The following is a 15,996-nucleotide window of genomic DNA, read 5'->3' on the forward strand; positions in this document are numbered from 1 at the left end:
ATTCCTCCTTTACAGCAGTTTCACTTTCATTTCATTCATCTCACAAACCCTACCTTTCCCCCATCCCCCTCAATCTTTCACCCCCACACTCTCCCCACACTTCACACATAAGCCTCCCCCAAACATCCAGCCCCTAATACAATTCAGTAAGACTCCTTTATCTATTAGATGCGAAGAAAAAGCCCATGCTATGTGTCAACCAGTATCTGAAGTCCCTCACAGGTAAATGACTCAATCCATCATCTCCCATGGCGAGCCTCTAGGTAGGTGTGAGTACCATTTCCACTTTACAAATGAGGAAACAGAAGCACAGAAAGGTCAAGCAACTTGCCTGAGCTCACACAGTGAACAACATTCTTCAACAATTCCCAAGAAAATACCTGGGTAGTTGCAATAGTAACACCCTCCACTCCACTGAAACCAAACACCCCAGCACATATACGTTTGCCCCAATTCACCATGAATGTGCCCCTCCAGTTCCTGAAATTTATCCCAGGCTATGCCTGTAGCACAAGTAACATTTATTGAACCACTGCTGAATGCCAGACGGCATTCCAAGCACTTTATGTTTATGTATTCATTCAGTCCTCATGACACCCCCTGGGAGGGGTTGGCTGTTATCATTCCCATTTTATAGATGAAGAAACTGAGGCACAGAGAAATAAATTTGCTCCAGATCACACCTGTCAGAAAAAAATGTCACAGCTAAGATCTGAATTCCCCATAGGCAACCCATGCATGCATGCATGCTAAGTCACTTCAGTCATGTCTGACTCTGTGCGACCACATGGACAGCAGCCCACCAGGCTCCTCTGTCCATGGGATTCTCCAGGCAAGAATACTGGAGTGGTAGGCAAGCATATACCCCAATAATATCCAAACACCAGCAGATCACCCCACCCCTCCCTCTCGAGTCTCCCTATCCTGGACATACGCCTCTCCTTCCCATGACTTTCTCACACAACCCCCAGCTCTGTGTGCGGTCTCTCTCATCCTCCTTGAACTGCCAGTTGCCCTCTTGTGCCCACAACTCCCTACAATGGGTATTTCTTCTCCTCTACTCTTGTGTACACCTTCTTGCTCTGCACCTGGATCCCCCTCAAGTCATCTGAAAGCTCCCCAGGACCATAACCCCCTCCCCACCAGCTCTCACCTCTGCAAGCCCGCATTACACCCCACGGGGCTGTCCTCCCACCTCCCATTTTGCCCTTGCACACCCCACATCCCCTTTCCCAAAGTTGTCTCCCCCAGATTTCTGCGGCCTCCTCACCCCCTCTCAGGCCAGCGCTGCCTCTCCTTTGCCCTCATCCCTCCCACAGCCTCTTGAGCCTCAGTACAGAGCCCCACTGTATCCCCTACAGCATGCTAGATGTCTTTCCTACTCCAGTTCCCCCCCACACCCATTCTCATCCATGGAAGCCTCCTCCTACTTTCGCATCCTCAATTCACTTCACCCTTCCTTCTGTCTCCTTTCACTGGCAGCTGCATTTCATTTACATTCCCTGCATCTCCTCTCTGTGCTCTCCCCGAACTGCCTGAATCCCCGCCCCCCAATCCTCTTCACACTTCCTGCACCCCCTCCTTACCCCATTCCTCCGCTGGCCCCGCGCACACGCTCTGCTCCTCTGCTCCGGCGTTCCCCATTCCTCCCCCGACTTCAGTATCCCCCACTCCCCCCTGTTCCCTTTCCGTCCTGCCACCCTCTTACCCAGACCCTCTAACCCTGCCCCCTGCCCTACCGTTCGCGACCCACGCAGCACCCCATTCATGCTCCCGTAGGGCTGACTACCTGCCCTGCAGGCGCACACACAATGCTCCGCCCCAGGCCATCCCTCGGCGACCCTGAGCGGCCTCTGGAGCTCAGCGGCCAGCTCTTGTTCACCAGATCCCACACACAGGGACTGCAGCAGCCTCCACTCCCCCCACCCCCACCCTGAAGGTCCCTCTCGCACACCCAGCATCCCACAGCCCAGAGCCAGCTGCTGTACGTAGCGCCCCCCTCTGCCACTCAGCCCCTCCCCGTGTCCCAGCTCCACGGGGCCTCTCCAAGGCCTGCCCAGAACCTCCCCCCGCCCCCGCAGGGAAGCCAGCCCCCTCCCATGCTGAGAGGTGACACACAGAAGCAGATGCAGTTCCCCGTGCAGAAGCTCCACCGTGTCTCAGCACACGTGCCCCACACAGGCACGGACCCCTGGGGGCAGGGAGCGGGTGCGTGGGGATGGGGACCGGTGAAGGGTGGTTGTGGGGGAGGGGACAGGCCTGGTCAAGGAGGGTGGGTGTTGGGAAACACAGCCGCAGTCCCTGGGACAGAACCCCCCCCCCCACACACACACACACATGCAAACGCACTAGTCCCTAGACAGCCTCGCTATCGCTCCAAGTCACACACAGAGATAGACGCCGGCAAACAGGGACATACAGATGGACACAGTTGGGGAGGTGGGCCGGGAGCCCACCATCTCTCTCTCTCTCTCTCTCTCTCGATTACATACACACACACACACAAACAGGGCTGCAGGCAGTCATACACACGCACGCACACCGCCACAGCCACAGGAACACACGCACCGTCGCACAGTGACACGCAGCGGAAAAAGAGGAGGGGAGGGGAGACGGGGGCGGGATGTGTGTGATGGGGGGAGATGACTGTGAATGGGAGAGAGGGGTATGAATGGGGGGACTTGCCAACTCCGTGAAGGGGAGCGGGGACACAGGAATCAGAGGAACGCGGGCCTGGGGTGCAGATGCCAGAAGGGAGGGCTCTAGAAGGGGGGCGCTAAGGGTGGCAGAAAGGACAAGCGGGGCCCTAATCCCGGAGTGGAGTCCGTCTGGAGGGCCTCCTTAGGAGGGACGTCCTGGAGAAGGAGCTGAAGGGGGCCTAGAAGGGCCTACGAGGGGCCGGAGGAGTGTGTGTGTGCGTGTGTGTGTGTGTGGGGGGGGGGTCGGGGAGAGAGGCCCGGGTGGGGGGGAATGAGAAAACGAAGGGGAGAAAAGAGGGGTCCAGAAAGGGCTTAGTGCCGAGAGAAGATAAGGGGAGAAGGGCGGAGGGGGCGGGAGGCTTGGGGGCGGGGAGGGAGCCCCAGGGATGGGGGATCAGCGGCTGGGGGAGGGTCGTCACCGCGGGCCGGGGCCTCCGGATCGGGCCGCGGGGGGAAAAGGGGCGGCACGCTCCGTTACCTGTAGATATACCAGACGCTGCGCCGCCGGGGCCCCAGGGCCGGCCAGCTGGAGGAGAGCGCGGGGGGCGGCTGCGGCAGGGAGCCCCCCCCGGGGCCGCCCCCGAGACCCCCGCCGCCGCCGCCTACCGCTGACAGAGCCATCGCCGCCGCGGCCCCGGCCCCGGCCCCGGTGCCGGCCGCCCCCGCCGCCGCCGCCGCCGCCGCGTCCCCGTCCCCGCTCGGCCGAACCCCCGTGTCCGGGCCCCCAGGCCCCGCCTCATGCTGACCCGCGCCGGGAGGGGGAGGGGGAGGGGGCGCGCGCCCTCCCGCGGGAGGGAGGGCAGGGCCGGGGGCTCACATGCCGGGGGGGCCGCGGGGGCGCGGGCCGCGGGGTCGGGCCGCGGCGGGAGCGCGAGGACCGCGGACGGCGCCGGCTTCAGCACCGCGGACAGCTCCGGAGGCGGGCGGCGGGCGCGAGGCTTAACCCCTTGGCGTCCTGCGCCGGGCGGGGGAGGGGGCCGGGCTGGGGGGGAGGGGGCTGGCAGGGGAGCGCTGGGGCCCCCTTGGCGGGAGACGGGGGAGGGGCGAGCACGGGGGGAAGAGAAGGGGGAGGCACTTCCGGTCTGGGCCCCCCCCTTCGCCCCCCTCCCCCCTCCCGAGCCCTCCCGCGCAGGTGCAGAGCGAGGGAGCGCGGGGAGAGAGAGGGACGCACAACATCACACGAGACGCCTCGCAACCGCGTGCGAGGGACGCGCGGACACCGAGCCCCACTTCCCAAGCCGGGGGGGTACAGCGCGGCGAGAGAGACCCCGAGAGGGGACGCACAGCCCTCCCCCCGCCCCCCACGGCAGACAGACTCACGATGCACCCCGACACAGTTTGGAAGGGGCCGGAAAGGGAGAGCCAGGACGTTTAGACTGGGCGCCAGAGCAGGGAGAGACACCCCTCTCCGCAAAGAAGTCCAGGCGGAGGGACATCCACGCACCACGGCTCCCCGCCAGAGAGAGAGAGCCGCAGGCCCCCGGGGCGAGGAGAGAGGGCAGCAGAGGCCAAGAGGGGTTACACGCGGCGGGAAGGCACAGCTCCGGCAGGGAGGCAGGGTCACAACACGGGCCAGGCCTCCCCAGACAGGGCCGGGAAGAGTGGAGGGTGGGGGTGTGGGGAGGAGAAGCTCAGACATGCCGCGCAGGGCAGCACATGCCAGCGGGCAGGAAGGGAGGGAGAGGGGGGCAACGCACTTGACAAGCAGAGGAAGGAAAGAGGAGGAAGAAGCTGAGCGACCACCCTCATCCAGCTGGTACAGCAAACGATCCCCAAACCAAAGCCAAGGGGAGACCCAGAGAGACACTGACAAGAGACAAGAAGCAGAGGCTGATGGGGAGACTCCGGTGGTGGGGGGGACCTCGATACTCACCCAGTGCCCAGAGCCGGAGACGTGCCAGGCGAACACGCACAATGGTCAAGCGCCTCGGACACTTGGGGAGCAGGGTGGCACCCCAGTCCCACCCTCTCTTCCCATGTTGTCATTTATCTCCTCCCCTCTCCTCCCCTGGCCCTCCCCCGCCCCGATCCATCCCCACTGGCCAGAACACAGACACGTAGGTTTGGACACATTTAATGGAAGGATGCTACGAACAAGGAGACCCTTCCCTGGATTAGGGGGAGCGGTGTGGGGGGGGGATGTCAACTTTCAGATGCCCAGTTATGACCATCCCTCCCCCACAGCCTGGCCCTTCTGGAAGCTCAAGCCCTGGAGTCCTCCCCTCTTCCTCCCTCCCCTCCCCCAACACCCCAGGTCCTGAATTCCAGATCAATCTGACAGACACAAATGCATGCACACAACTTTATGCGTTAATGCGCACACACAGCGACGTGCATGAAGAGGGACAAGCATGTGCAGAGACCCACCGCCGGTCTCCAGGTGGTAAGCAGACACACTGGACATCTCTGAAAAACACTGGCCCTCATTCTCAGACACACGGATTAGGGGAAAAAGAGGTGCAGAGAGAGCCAGCCGCACAACGAGCCACAGTCGTGCACCCAGAAATGACAGCCGCAAATGCACCCATCTGTACCGAGCGGGACACACCCTCTCACTGTCACGGGCATGTGCACGGGGCTAGAACTCCAAGGGCCTCTGGCCACACATGCACACAGACACGTGTCATGCACACCTACAGAGGCACACGGGCAAGAACACGCCTGGGGAATCTGTACAGAGATGCTCGCCGACTGTGTGAGACGGTCACGCACAGGGAAACTTTAGCTCTGGGGGTACACACGCACATCCATACGCCCCCAGGCACCCCTTTCTTCCCACTCCTGACCCCGTTCCCTCCCTTCCCCTCCCCTCTCACCTCCCTGGGCCAATCCCATCCATCAAGCTTCAGAAGCAAGTCAGCCAGCAGCCAGGGAGGGGAAAGGTGTCAGTGTGCCTTCTCCCCTCCCCCACCCCGCCTGGCCAGCTCTGCTTGTCCCCCCCTCCCCATGCCAGCATGGGATGCACACACTTCCGCTGCACAGGACTGCACAGAGATGCGGCACGTGAAGGAGACAGGAGCCTCCAGCCACCATACAGGTGAGCTCCCCAGCCCCCCAGGCATCCCCACCTTGCCCCAGTCCACCTCATTGGTCTCTGGCTGCCCCAGAGCTGGGCAGTCTCAGTGGCTGCCAAGGACGGTTTGGGGTTGGGCTCTGTGGTCTGAAGCTAACCCTACCTCCCTCCACCCCGGATCAAACGCTAGAGGGAGCAGACAAGAGAGGGGGCTTCGAGGTGACAGAAATATTTAGAAGGTGGAGGAAATATTTAAAAGGTGGAGTGGGAGGGATTTGGGGGTGGCGGGGTTGCCCGAGGGTGTAAGGACATTTACCTTGGGGCATCAAAGCTGTCGTAGGAGCCCACGGTATAATGCCGGAAGAGTCTCTTTGCCTTGTCACTTCGGCTTTCTGCAGGGGGACAGAGGATGACCTTGGACCTTCTACTCTGGAAATCATGGGTTCACCCCCTGATTTGGGTGTCCTGGCCCAAGCCTTCCCTTCGACCTCCCACCCCCACCAGGAGGGGAAAAGGAAGGGACATGAGAATCTAGAGTAAGTCGGGGACACCTGGGGGTTCCTCATTACCTTGCTTTGCTTCCTGGGAGCGGTTGGCCACCTCTTCCAGGCAGTCAGAGGGGAACCAGCCAATGCGACCTTTGACCTGGCCTTCCCAGAAGCCTCCTTCCCCGATGCTAAGCACTGGATGGGGAGTGGGGACATAGGATAGAAATATTTCTGCATTTCCGTGCTGCCCACACCTCCCCTACCCTGCCCGCTCCCAACACGTGATGCACAGCCTTTCCACAATTCTCAGCACCTTGCCCAGAACCTGGCCCAAGGGCATCCTTATGAAGGGGCAAGGGGGAAGTGTGTGTGTACTCAGTCATATCCGAATATTTGCGGCCCCATGAATGGTAGCCCGCCAGGCTCCTCTGTCCTTGAGATTTCCCAGGCAAGAGTACTGGAGTGGGTTGCCATTTCCTCCTCCAGGGAATCTTCTGGACCCGGGGACTGAATCTGCATTGTCTTCTGCATTGCAGACGGATTCTTTACTGTTTAGCCATCGGGGAAGCCCCACGAGGGGGAAGGGGGAGATAGTCACTCCTGCATAGTAGCGTCCTGAACACAGCGGGGACACCCAGAGGCACTGGGGAGAAGGGCTGTGTCCCATGACGTGGTCCTTGCAAGTTAGGGACATGTCCACAACTGGCTCTCATCTCCCCTGGTAACCAGTCACAACTCAGTTATTCCGTAATTTCCCTAAACCCCGCTAGGCTCCTAGGTCACATGTTATACCTCATCACTACCCCTGCCACCTCCTGCAGTCTCCTTGCCACTTAACCTTTTGTCATCTGTTCCCAGATCCCTCCTTCTGTCTCTTTGCTTCCCCTGGCTCTAGATGGGAGATTAGAGTTGGCTCTCCTCTCCCCTGCTTGTTACCAGAGGCCCCTGCCTACCACCCCTACCTCTTAGACATCAAGCATACATTGACCTACAGTGATGGGCGGTAGGGACAGCTAATGTCTCTCCAACTCTCACTGGGGCTAGGACCCTAAGAGGGGTCATTTGCTCCATTTTACTGATGGAGAAACAGAGGCTCGGAGAAATTCAGGCTCGTTTGCCCCAGGCTTTGCAGCCTGGATTTGAACACTCCGGTCTTGCTACCTCTCTGTTCCAGTGCTTTGCTGCTGCTGTTCCTGATCATGACGAGAGCGACAGTGACAAGCCCACAGCCGTCCACCTCTCCAGCATCTTTCACAGCTCTGTTCCCACTTGGCCCTTCACATCCTTCATTCACTCTATCCTTACACCTCGGTAGGTAACAACTGATTTCCCATTTTATAGATGAAGCTGAAGCTAAAGTAGAAAAACCTCTTGCCCAGGGGTGGCTCGAGCCATGCTAGGGTTGGGGTTGGGGTCATGTGATGCTTTGCCCTGCACTGATCACCTCCTCTGAGAGGGTCTGGGGAAACTCCAGCCAGGAGATGCTCAAGGTCAGGGAAGAGAGCAGATGTGTGTCAAGAGGTCTGGGCTCTTGGCTGACTTTGCCTTGCCCAGCTGGATGATCTGGGAATCATTCATTTGTTCAGTAAAAAATATGTATTTTGTGCCAGTCATGAGTCAGACATCAGGCTAGGACCCGAGTACTGCTGTTGTGTTAGGTGCTCAGTCGTGTCCGACTCTTTGTGACCCCGTGGACTATAGCCCACCAGGCTCCTCTGTCCATGGGATTCTCCAGGCAAGAATACTGGAGTGGGTTGCCATGCCCTTCTCCAGGGGATCTTCCCAACCCAGGGATGAAACCCGGGTCTCCTCTGGCATTGCAGGCAGATTCTTTACTGTCTTGAGCCACCAGGGAAGTGAGTAGAGCTGTCAGACACAGCACACGTGGTTCCTGTCCTCACGGAGCTTCCAGACTGGCATCCAGTGCAATCATAACTCTACAAGTGACCCCGGGATTGGAAAACTGAGGTCAGGGCTTAAGGGGGGAAAGGAGAGCGTTTTTGGAGAAAGACCAGATAGGAGTATATAAATCTGATGAGGGGACTTCCCTGGTGGTCCTAGAGGTTAAGACTTCGCCTTCCAATGCAGGGGGTGTGGGTTTGATCCCTGGTCGAGGAGCTAAGATTCTACATAAACCATAAAACAGAAGCAATATTCTAACAAATGCAGTAAAGACTTTAAAACTGGTCCACATAAAAAAAAATCTTTATAAACAAATCTGATGGCACAGGGGGATCAGGAAGGCATCTCAGAGGATGTGACATATGGGCTGAGACCTGAAGGATGCGGGGAGTACAGGAGAGAGAGAGGGGGCTTTCTGGGCAGAAGGAACAGCATGTGTAAAGAGTTTAGGGTGGAAAAAGACTTGGGGCGTTTGAGGAAGGATGAGGAGGATAAGGTCCCTGGAGCCCTGCAAGTGAAGGAAAGAGTAGCCTGAGATGAGGCTGTGTGGGGGGCAGAGTGGACAGAGGAGGGGCTTGCAGGCCAGGCTGAGGCCCTAGGCTTTGATCCTGAGAGCAGAGGGAGTCTGCTACCTTAATCGGGCTATGAAGAAGCCCAGTGACATCATGGATGTGGGTGTGCTCTGAGGCAGTCAGGGAACTTTTAAGGAAAGGAAAGGATATGAAGTCAGGGCAGCGCATCGGATGACTGGGCTTGACATTCATAAAGACACATAGAAGATGTAGCCCATGGTCCTCTGCCTGTGGGAGGGTCCCTCACCTCTGACCTCAGCTTCCCCTTCTTCTTTTGCACAGACCTGACCCCCACTCCTGAGAGTCCCTTGGACCGCAAGGAGATCCAACCAGTCCATCCTAAAGGAAATCAGTCCTGAGTGTTCATTGGAAGGACTGATGCTGAAGCTAAACTCCAATACTTTGGCGATCTGATGCAAAGAACTGACTCAATGGAAAAGACCCTGATGCTGGGAAAGATTGAAGGCGGGAGGAGAAGGGGACGACAGAGGATGAGATGGTTGGATGGCATCACCGACTCAATGGACATGAGTTTGAGTAAACTCCGGGAGTTGGTAATGGACAGGGAGGCCTGGTGTACTGTGGTTCATGGGGCTGCAAAGAGTCGGACACGACTGAGTGACTGAACTGACCCCCTACCCGGCCATACGCACACATACACACTCTCCCCTGGCACACTGCCCCTCTGCCAGAGGCACTGCCCCTGCCTGGCCCCCACAGTTAGCTCCTGCATTTGGCCATTCATCCATTCACCCGTTCACTCAGCAGATGTGCACCGAGGCCCTCTATGTGCTGCGTCATTAACCTGGGCCCTGATGACCCGGCTCCTGGTGACACGTGACCTCATCTTCAGAAACTCAGGCCCCAGGGAGACAGACTACAAGACAGACGTAATTACACAACCCAACTGACACTCTGACCCTGGCACGCTCTTCAAGGCCCACTTAAACCATGTCTCCTGTGGGAAGACACCCCCCTCCTCCACCCCCAGACTCAGCTTCCCCCAGGGCCTAGGGTCTCTCTCTTCTAAGTGCCCCTAGTGGGGGCTGCGTATGATAATGACAGCTGGCCTTATTAGGTATGAATCACTGTTCTGTGGGCTTTCTAAGAGCTGACACCTTTAATCCTCACAAACGTCCCATTGTACAGATGAGAACACTGAGCCTTGGAGAAGTCGCTTGCCTGAGGCCACCCTGCTAGGAAGTGCAGGAGCGGGGACTTGAACCCAGACAGCCTGGTTCTCAACCCCTACGCAACTCGGCTCGTCTGCCAGCCTAGAGTTGGCCAAAGAATTGCTCCCCCGCCTTGAATGAACTACGGCAGGGTACTTCCTGTCTCCAAAGCACCATTCTGTCCAAGAACACACATCGGCAGCCTTGCGAAGTCGCACGCGGGGGATCCTGGCATGGTTTTCCAGAGGAAGGCAGGGAAACAGGAGAGAGGCAAGCCCCGTGACAGCAGCCTCTGTTCAGGAAGCCCTCAGCAGGGACTGGCTTCACCTGCTGCCCATCTCACCAGAGCCCGAGGGAGCGGGCACCACCACCCCGTGTCTCAGATGAAGACGCCTGGCAGAGGCAGGAGGTGAAGTCAAGGTGGCGTGTCCCTCACTCTCCGCACAAGAGAGCGAGAAGAACCGTGGGTTCGGACTGGGGACCTCAGGCAAGTCGCTTCACCCGTGCAAGGCTCTGCCCCTTTGACTGGACAATGGGCTCCAGACACCCGCCTTCAAGGGTGACGGTGAGCGAGATGGGCCCTCATGGGGTCGATGTCCCAGAGATGCTCATCTCCTCTCTTTTGCCTGGACCCCACCTCCTGGCAGCGCAGCATCTGAGCTCCACTGTTTGCTACTCCGAGGCGGAAGGGGGACCTAGGTCTCTCTGAGGTCTCCAGCGTGCCCTGGACGTTCCAGGTGCTGGACAACTGTTGGTCACGGGCCGGCCCCTCCCTGAGAGGTGGGTGAGTTCACCTGCCAACCCTTGCCCACAGCCCGGCTGCACCCTGCCCCTTTACCTTTGATCTTTTCGCCCTTGCTCAGGGAGATCTCCCCCTCGGCTTGGGCCTGGTAGGACTTCACAGCCATGAAGGAGCGTCCGGGGACCGCCGAGTAGAGCTTCCTGCGTCTCCCGCGGCTGCCCAGGGAGCCCCCGGGGCCCCCGGAGCCCCCCGTGCCCCCGGCTGGCCCTTCCCGGGGTGTCCCACTGGAGCTGCATACACAGAGGGTGTGAGAGGCAAGGGGGAGTGGAGGGAGAGGGCACCTCTGGGAGAACAGGGGTCCTTGGGGGGGTGGGAGGTGGAGCATCAGGGTGGGGGAGGGGGTCTGAGTGCCTTTTCCGGCTCTGGGGGCCGGGGGTGGGGGGCGGAGGGGAAGAGGGCATTTGGGGCTCCCCCTGCCCGACTGCTGCGGGCTGCCAGCCCCCTTTCCTGCCTCCTGGCTTCCGGCTCTTGTCCCCTCCCACGGGCCTGCACACCCTGCCTGATTCAGCTTCCTGAAGCTGAGCTCTGCCTGTGTCATCCCTGGCTCACGAGCCTTTGGCGACTCCCAGCTTCCTCCTGGGCTGGGTCCAGCGCCTCTCCCGCCATCCCCAGCCCACCACCATCTTCCTCCCGCCCACCCCCTCCCCGTGCCCCTCCAGCCGGCTCCCCCCAATGCCCCCTGCTCATCCTCCCTGCCTGCGACCTCATCTCCAGGCTTGGAAACCCCTCCAGTCTCCCTCCTCACCCACCCCCACTCGGCTGAGCTTCCTCTCACCTTGCCCAGGCTGTCTGTCTGTCTGTCTGTCTGTCTGCCTACCTGTCCTCAGGGGCTGGAACCAACCTTTCTCTTGGGCCCCCTCCCCACCCCCGGCCGGACCGTGGAGCGGCTGCTGAGCTAAACTTGGACTGGTTCATGAAGTCCTCACTGCCTCGGGGTCAGGAGGGAGACCTGGCGGTCCGAGGTGGGGACCAGCGAGTTGGATGTAGTGGGGTAAGGGGGCAGCTGTCCCTGGGACAGGAGGTGGGCAGCTGGGCTGGCCTGCTTGGGGGGATGGGCAGCCATGGCTCCCAGGAGGGGATTTGGGTGGGAGGGGGGTCTGCAGGACCAGGGCTAAGCCCTCCCCTACCTGGGCCGTCCACGGGGCTGGCGCTTGGCCTCCTCAGGGTGCCTCCCGCGGGATGGGGAGCGGGCCCGGGCGCCCCGGGGGCTGCTGGCACTTCGCAGGGTCCCGCTGCTGAGCTTGGCGCTGGGGGCGGCGGGCTGTGTCTGGCCCTGGGGCCCTGCGGTGGGGCCGGGGGCCCCTGCGGACGAGGTTCCTGGGGCGGCGAACACCATCCAGTCGGGCAGGGCCATGCTGGTATCACTGTTGGCCCGCAGCAGTGCGGGGGGCACCGTCAGCCCTGTGCCCGGGGGTCCCCGTCGCCGGGCTGCGTATTTGGGGGACTCCTGGAAGGGCACTGGGGGGGGCACGGAGGCCGGGGGGGGGCAGAGGGGGAGACACACAGGAGGCAAGAGACGGTTGGGTGGGGAAGGCACCAGGGGAGAAACAGATGAGAAAGAGCAGGGTGCCTGGAGCCTGGCCCTCCCGCTGCCCAGGTATTTGCAGTCCTCTGAGGTTTATTTGGTCCCATCCTGGCCCCCAGATCAGGTCTGCTGACTCCCCAGTCCCACCACGCATCCCCCCCCAGGACCCCGACTTCTCCCCTTAGCTCGCTCACCCACGTCCTGTTCTCGATGGTTTCGGATCAGCTCCCCGAGTTCAAAATTCCCAGCGATCACTGCCACCTAGCGTGAGGGGGTAAGGGGGGCCCAGGTAGGAGAGAGAGGGGAAAAGCAAACAGGAAACACTGTCAGGTCTCCAGCCATCTGCCCTGCCCCCCAGCCTTCACCCCAGCAAGTCCAGCCTCTCTCTTCTCCCAGACCGCCTGCCTCCCTCCCAGCCCCCCAAACTTTAGCCCCTCTAGGTTCTTCACGCCTCCCCCAACCCGCCCCAACAGACCTGGAAGGGGGTCTGTCCACTGTTATTCTTGACATCCTTGTTGGCCCCTCGATAGAGAAGGATCCTAGCACACGTCTCCTGGTGGTCAGTGGCACGAGGTGAAAGGCAAGAGAAAAAGAGTTACTGTCACCCTGAGCGGACACAGACACTGCGCTGAGCCTTTGGAACCACCTGGTGGGAACCCGCCCTGCTCCGGACAGTAGCCACTCGCCCTTTAAACGTGTCCGGTCCACACAGAGGCACAGTGCACGCCGGATTTCAAGGACTCGAAAAGTGTAGTTTAAATCTCTCTAGTAGTTTTTATGGGGGCTTCTCAGGTGGCACAGCGGTAAAGAATCCACCTGCCAATGCAGGAGACGCAGGAGATGTGCGTTCGATCCCTGGGTTGGGAAGATCCTCGGGAGGAGGAAATGGCAACCCGCTCCAGTACTCTTGCCTAGAGAGTCCCATGGATGGAGGAGCCTGGTGGGCTACAGTAGTCCATGGGGTCACAAAAGGTCGGACATGACTGAGTGACAAACACTTGAGCACAGCACAATAGTTTTTATACTGATTTCTTGAAAGGATAGTATTTTTGAAACAAAATATGCTACTAAAATTAGTGTCACCTGTTTTTTTTTCTTTTTTAAAAAAGTGTCTCCTGGGATATTTAAAATTACACGTGACTTGGGTTATAGTGTATTGGATGGCTACTAACTTAACCAGGGTTTTCTTATTATTATTATTACTATTTTACTGAAGTATAGTTGATTTACAATGTTGTGTTAATTACTGCTGTAGAGCAAAGTGAATCTGTTATATACACACACATTTATATCATTTTTTGAAATTATTCTTTTCCATTATGGTTTGCCTGCATGCGTGCCAAGTCACTTCAGTCATGTCTGACTCGTTGCGACTCCATGGACTGTAGCCTGCCAGGCTCCTCTGTCCATGGAGATTCTCCAGGCAAGAATACTGGAGTGGGTTGCCATGCCCTCCTCCAGGGGATCTTCCTGACCCAGGGATTGAACCCACTGTCTCTTCTGTCTCCTGCACTGGCAGGCAGGTTCTCTACCACTAGCGCTGCCTGGGAAGCCCGGTTAACGGTTTATCATAGGAGACTGACTACAGCTGCCTGCGCTCTACAGCAGGGCTTTGTTGTTTATCCATTCCATATAATAGCTTGCACCTGCTCGCCCCAACCTCCCAATCTGGGGTTTTCATCATTAGCACGACGGACGCTCAGGGTCCAGACAAGTCTCTGTAGCGGGGCCATCCTGTGCATTGCGTTGAGCATCATTCTCTGGTCTCTGCCACTAGATGCCAGTAGCACTCCCTCCTCAGTGGCGGCGGCGGAGAACGTCCACAGACACTGCCAAATGTCCCCTCGCGTGCAGGAGCATCCGGCTTGAGAGCCACCAAGTCAGACCTCTTGGGGTGGGGGACTTACTGTGTTGCGTATCAGAGCACCTTAGAGGCAGTAGCCACTGACTAGCCCAACAATTCTGTGAGATGGAAGTGACTGTCCCCGTTTTACAGATGAAGAAACTAAGGCTTCAAAGGGAGCCGGTGACGATCAGCCCTTGGATTCAAACCCAGGTGTGTCTGACTCCTGAGCCCTTACTCAAACACTCTGCTAGACCCAGAAGGAAGGAGGCAGGAGGCAGTGGGGGCCAGGGCTGGATGGTCGGGGGGGTGGGAGACACTGCCATCCAAGACCAGATCAATTCCTTGCCAGTGTCAGTCACAACAGACCCAACGTCCTTGCCCTGGTCTGGGAGGCACCCCCGCTGATCTGCCTGCCCTGCCACCCCCAGCTCCAGCCTCATCGACCGCATCTGCTATACCACCTTTCCTCGCTCCCCACTCTGCAGGCACACTGGCCTGCCTTCTCTGGCAGGCATGCTCCTGCCCCAGGGCCTTTGCACCTGCTGCTTCCTCGACTTGGGAGTCTCTGCCCCTAGCTCTCCACACAGCTCACTTTCTCACTTGATGCACATTTCTGCACAGAGGCCAATTCTTCAGAAAAGGCCCCTCTGATGACCCTGTCAAAAATAAACCCTTGACCTGTTCCTGGCTTTATTTTAATTTATATGATATCTGCTGTGTGCCGGGCATTCTTCTAAGTCACAATTAACTCGTTTTCCTTATAATACTGCCTCCCTGAAATTACATTTCGATTTTATTCATCTCCAGCATCTCTCCCCCACTCCATTGTCTATTTTGGAGAGGCAAGGTTTTGTCTGTGGCACCCACGGCCTGGCATGGTGCCTGGCCCATAGAACTGTTCAATAAACGGTTGCTGGATGAGGGGAGTCCTCCTCCTCTGTCTTGGCTTGGGCGAACCCAACCTGGCCTCCAGCTCAGCTCCACTCCAAATCCCCCAGATGCCCAGTCTAACCAGCATTCACCAGACACTTCCTCGGTCTCACCCTCTTCATGTGACAGACCCATCAACGATGCTTGTATGGGTCCATCCTACGGGACAGGCTCAGAGAGGGCAAGGTCACACAGCCAGTCAGTGGGGCAGCTGGGACTCAAACCAAGCTTTCTGATCCTAGCACTCATCTGTCTACTGTGAAAGCACAACTCTGATCGCCCAAGTCTGATGGCTCCCCGACTGGACGGCAAAGTTAGCCCAGTTCGTTTTCCGGGCGTGTTTGTGAGTGTGAGTGTGTGTCCCTGTGTGCATGTGCTGTATCCCCAACTCGACGATAAATTGGTGCCGTGTGTGTTCTTGCATATCTGCCTGCCCCCACCGTCACCTTGCCTAGAACAGACCCAAGAGCATCTCTTTCATCTCAACCAGCAGTTCGCTCCACCCCTGAGCACCCTGTAGGTACCGGAGCAGTAGCACTCATCCCACTGAATTGTAATTATTTGTTTACACATCTACCTCTTTGCCAAACTGTGAACTCCCCCCAACCCTACCCGCCCGAGGACGGCCGCCATGCTGTGTCTGATTCATCTCACGTCCCGGCACACAGTAGGTGCTTAGGAAATGGGCCTGGAAAGGATGAGGATGTGGAGTTGAGTCATGCAAAAGTCATTTATTCAAATCATTCATTCATTCCTGGAGTCATTCAATCTATCTCGAAGCAAATACCTGTTGAGTGTTCTGAGCTGGATGCTGTGCATGGTCTTGGCAGGGGATTCAAGGTATCTGATCCATCATTCATTCATTCATTCTCACTCATTCAAAAAAGATGCCTCTAAGCCTACTATACGCCACGGCCTTGGGACAGAGCACTTGATCAGAAGTAAGCCCCACCCCTGAGGAGCTCACAACCCGGACATGGCCCTGATCCTCACCACCAGAGGCTAGATGGGCTGGCCAGAAGACCAGAGGGGCAGAGAGTGAGGAAA

General features: G+C 58.4%; 1 protein-coding gene and 1 long non-coding RNA gene across 6 annotated transcripts in view; one reads left to right on the forward strand and one right to left on the reverse strand.

The window, feature by feature from the left end:
* Positions 1 to 15,996, reverse strand: part of SHANK1 (SH3 and multiple ankyrin repeat domains 1) — a 51,423-nt gene that overhangs the window by 23,197 nt on the left and 12,230 nt on the right. For 4 of the 5 annotated variants that reach the window (XM_025270024.3, XM_044931352.2, XR_006546058.2 and 1 more), the window contains exons 9-15: positions 12,649 to 12,726; positions 12,368 to 12,434; positions 11,776 to 12,106; positions 10,685 to 10,878; positions 6,282 to 6,395; positions 6,029 to 6,104; positions 5,516 to 5,542 (exon numbers count right to left, since the gene is read on the reverse strand). In XM_025270024.3, the coding sequence (XP_025125809.3) occupies positions 5,516 to 5,542; positions 6,029 to 6,104; positions 6,282 to 6,395; positions 10,685 to 10,878; positions 11,776 to 12,106; positions 12,368 to 12,434; positions 12,649 to 12,726 (887 nt within the window). The remainder of the gene's footprint in view (positions 1 to 5,515; positions 5,543 to 6,028; positions 6,105 to 6,281; positions 6,396 to 10,684; positions 10,879 to 11,775; positions 12,107 to 12,367; positions 12,435 to 12,648; positions 12,727 to 15,996) is intronic. The other variant, XM_044931353.2, reaches the window with a different exon arrangement.
* Positions 5,550 to 7,511, forward strand: LOC102408541. The gene is made up of 3 exons (XR_006546082.1): positions 5,550 to 5,736; positions 6,111 to 6,248; positions 7,375 to 7,511. It is a non-coding gene; the product is annotated as an uncharacterized LOC102408541 (long non-coding RNA).

The sequence above is a fragment of the Bubalus bubalis genome, chromosome 18 (assembly GCF_019923935.1).
Source record: "Bubalus bubalis isolate 160015118507 breed Murrah chromosome 18, NDDB_SH_1, whole genome shotgun sequence".
In the NCBI taxonomy this organism is placed as follows: domain Eukaryota; kingdom Metazoa; phylum Chordata; class Mammalia; order Artiodactyla; family Bovidae; genus Bubalus; species Bubalus bubalis.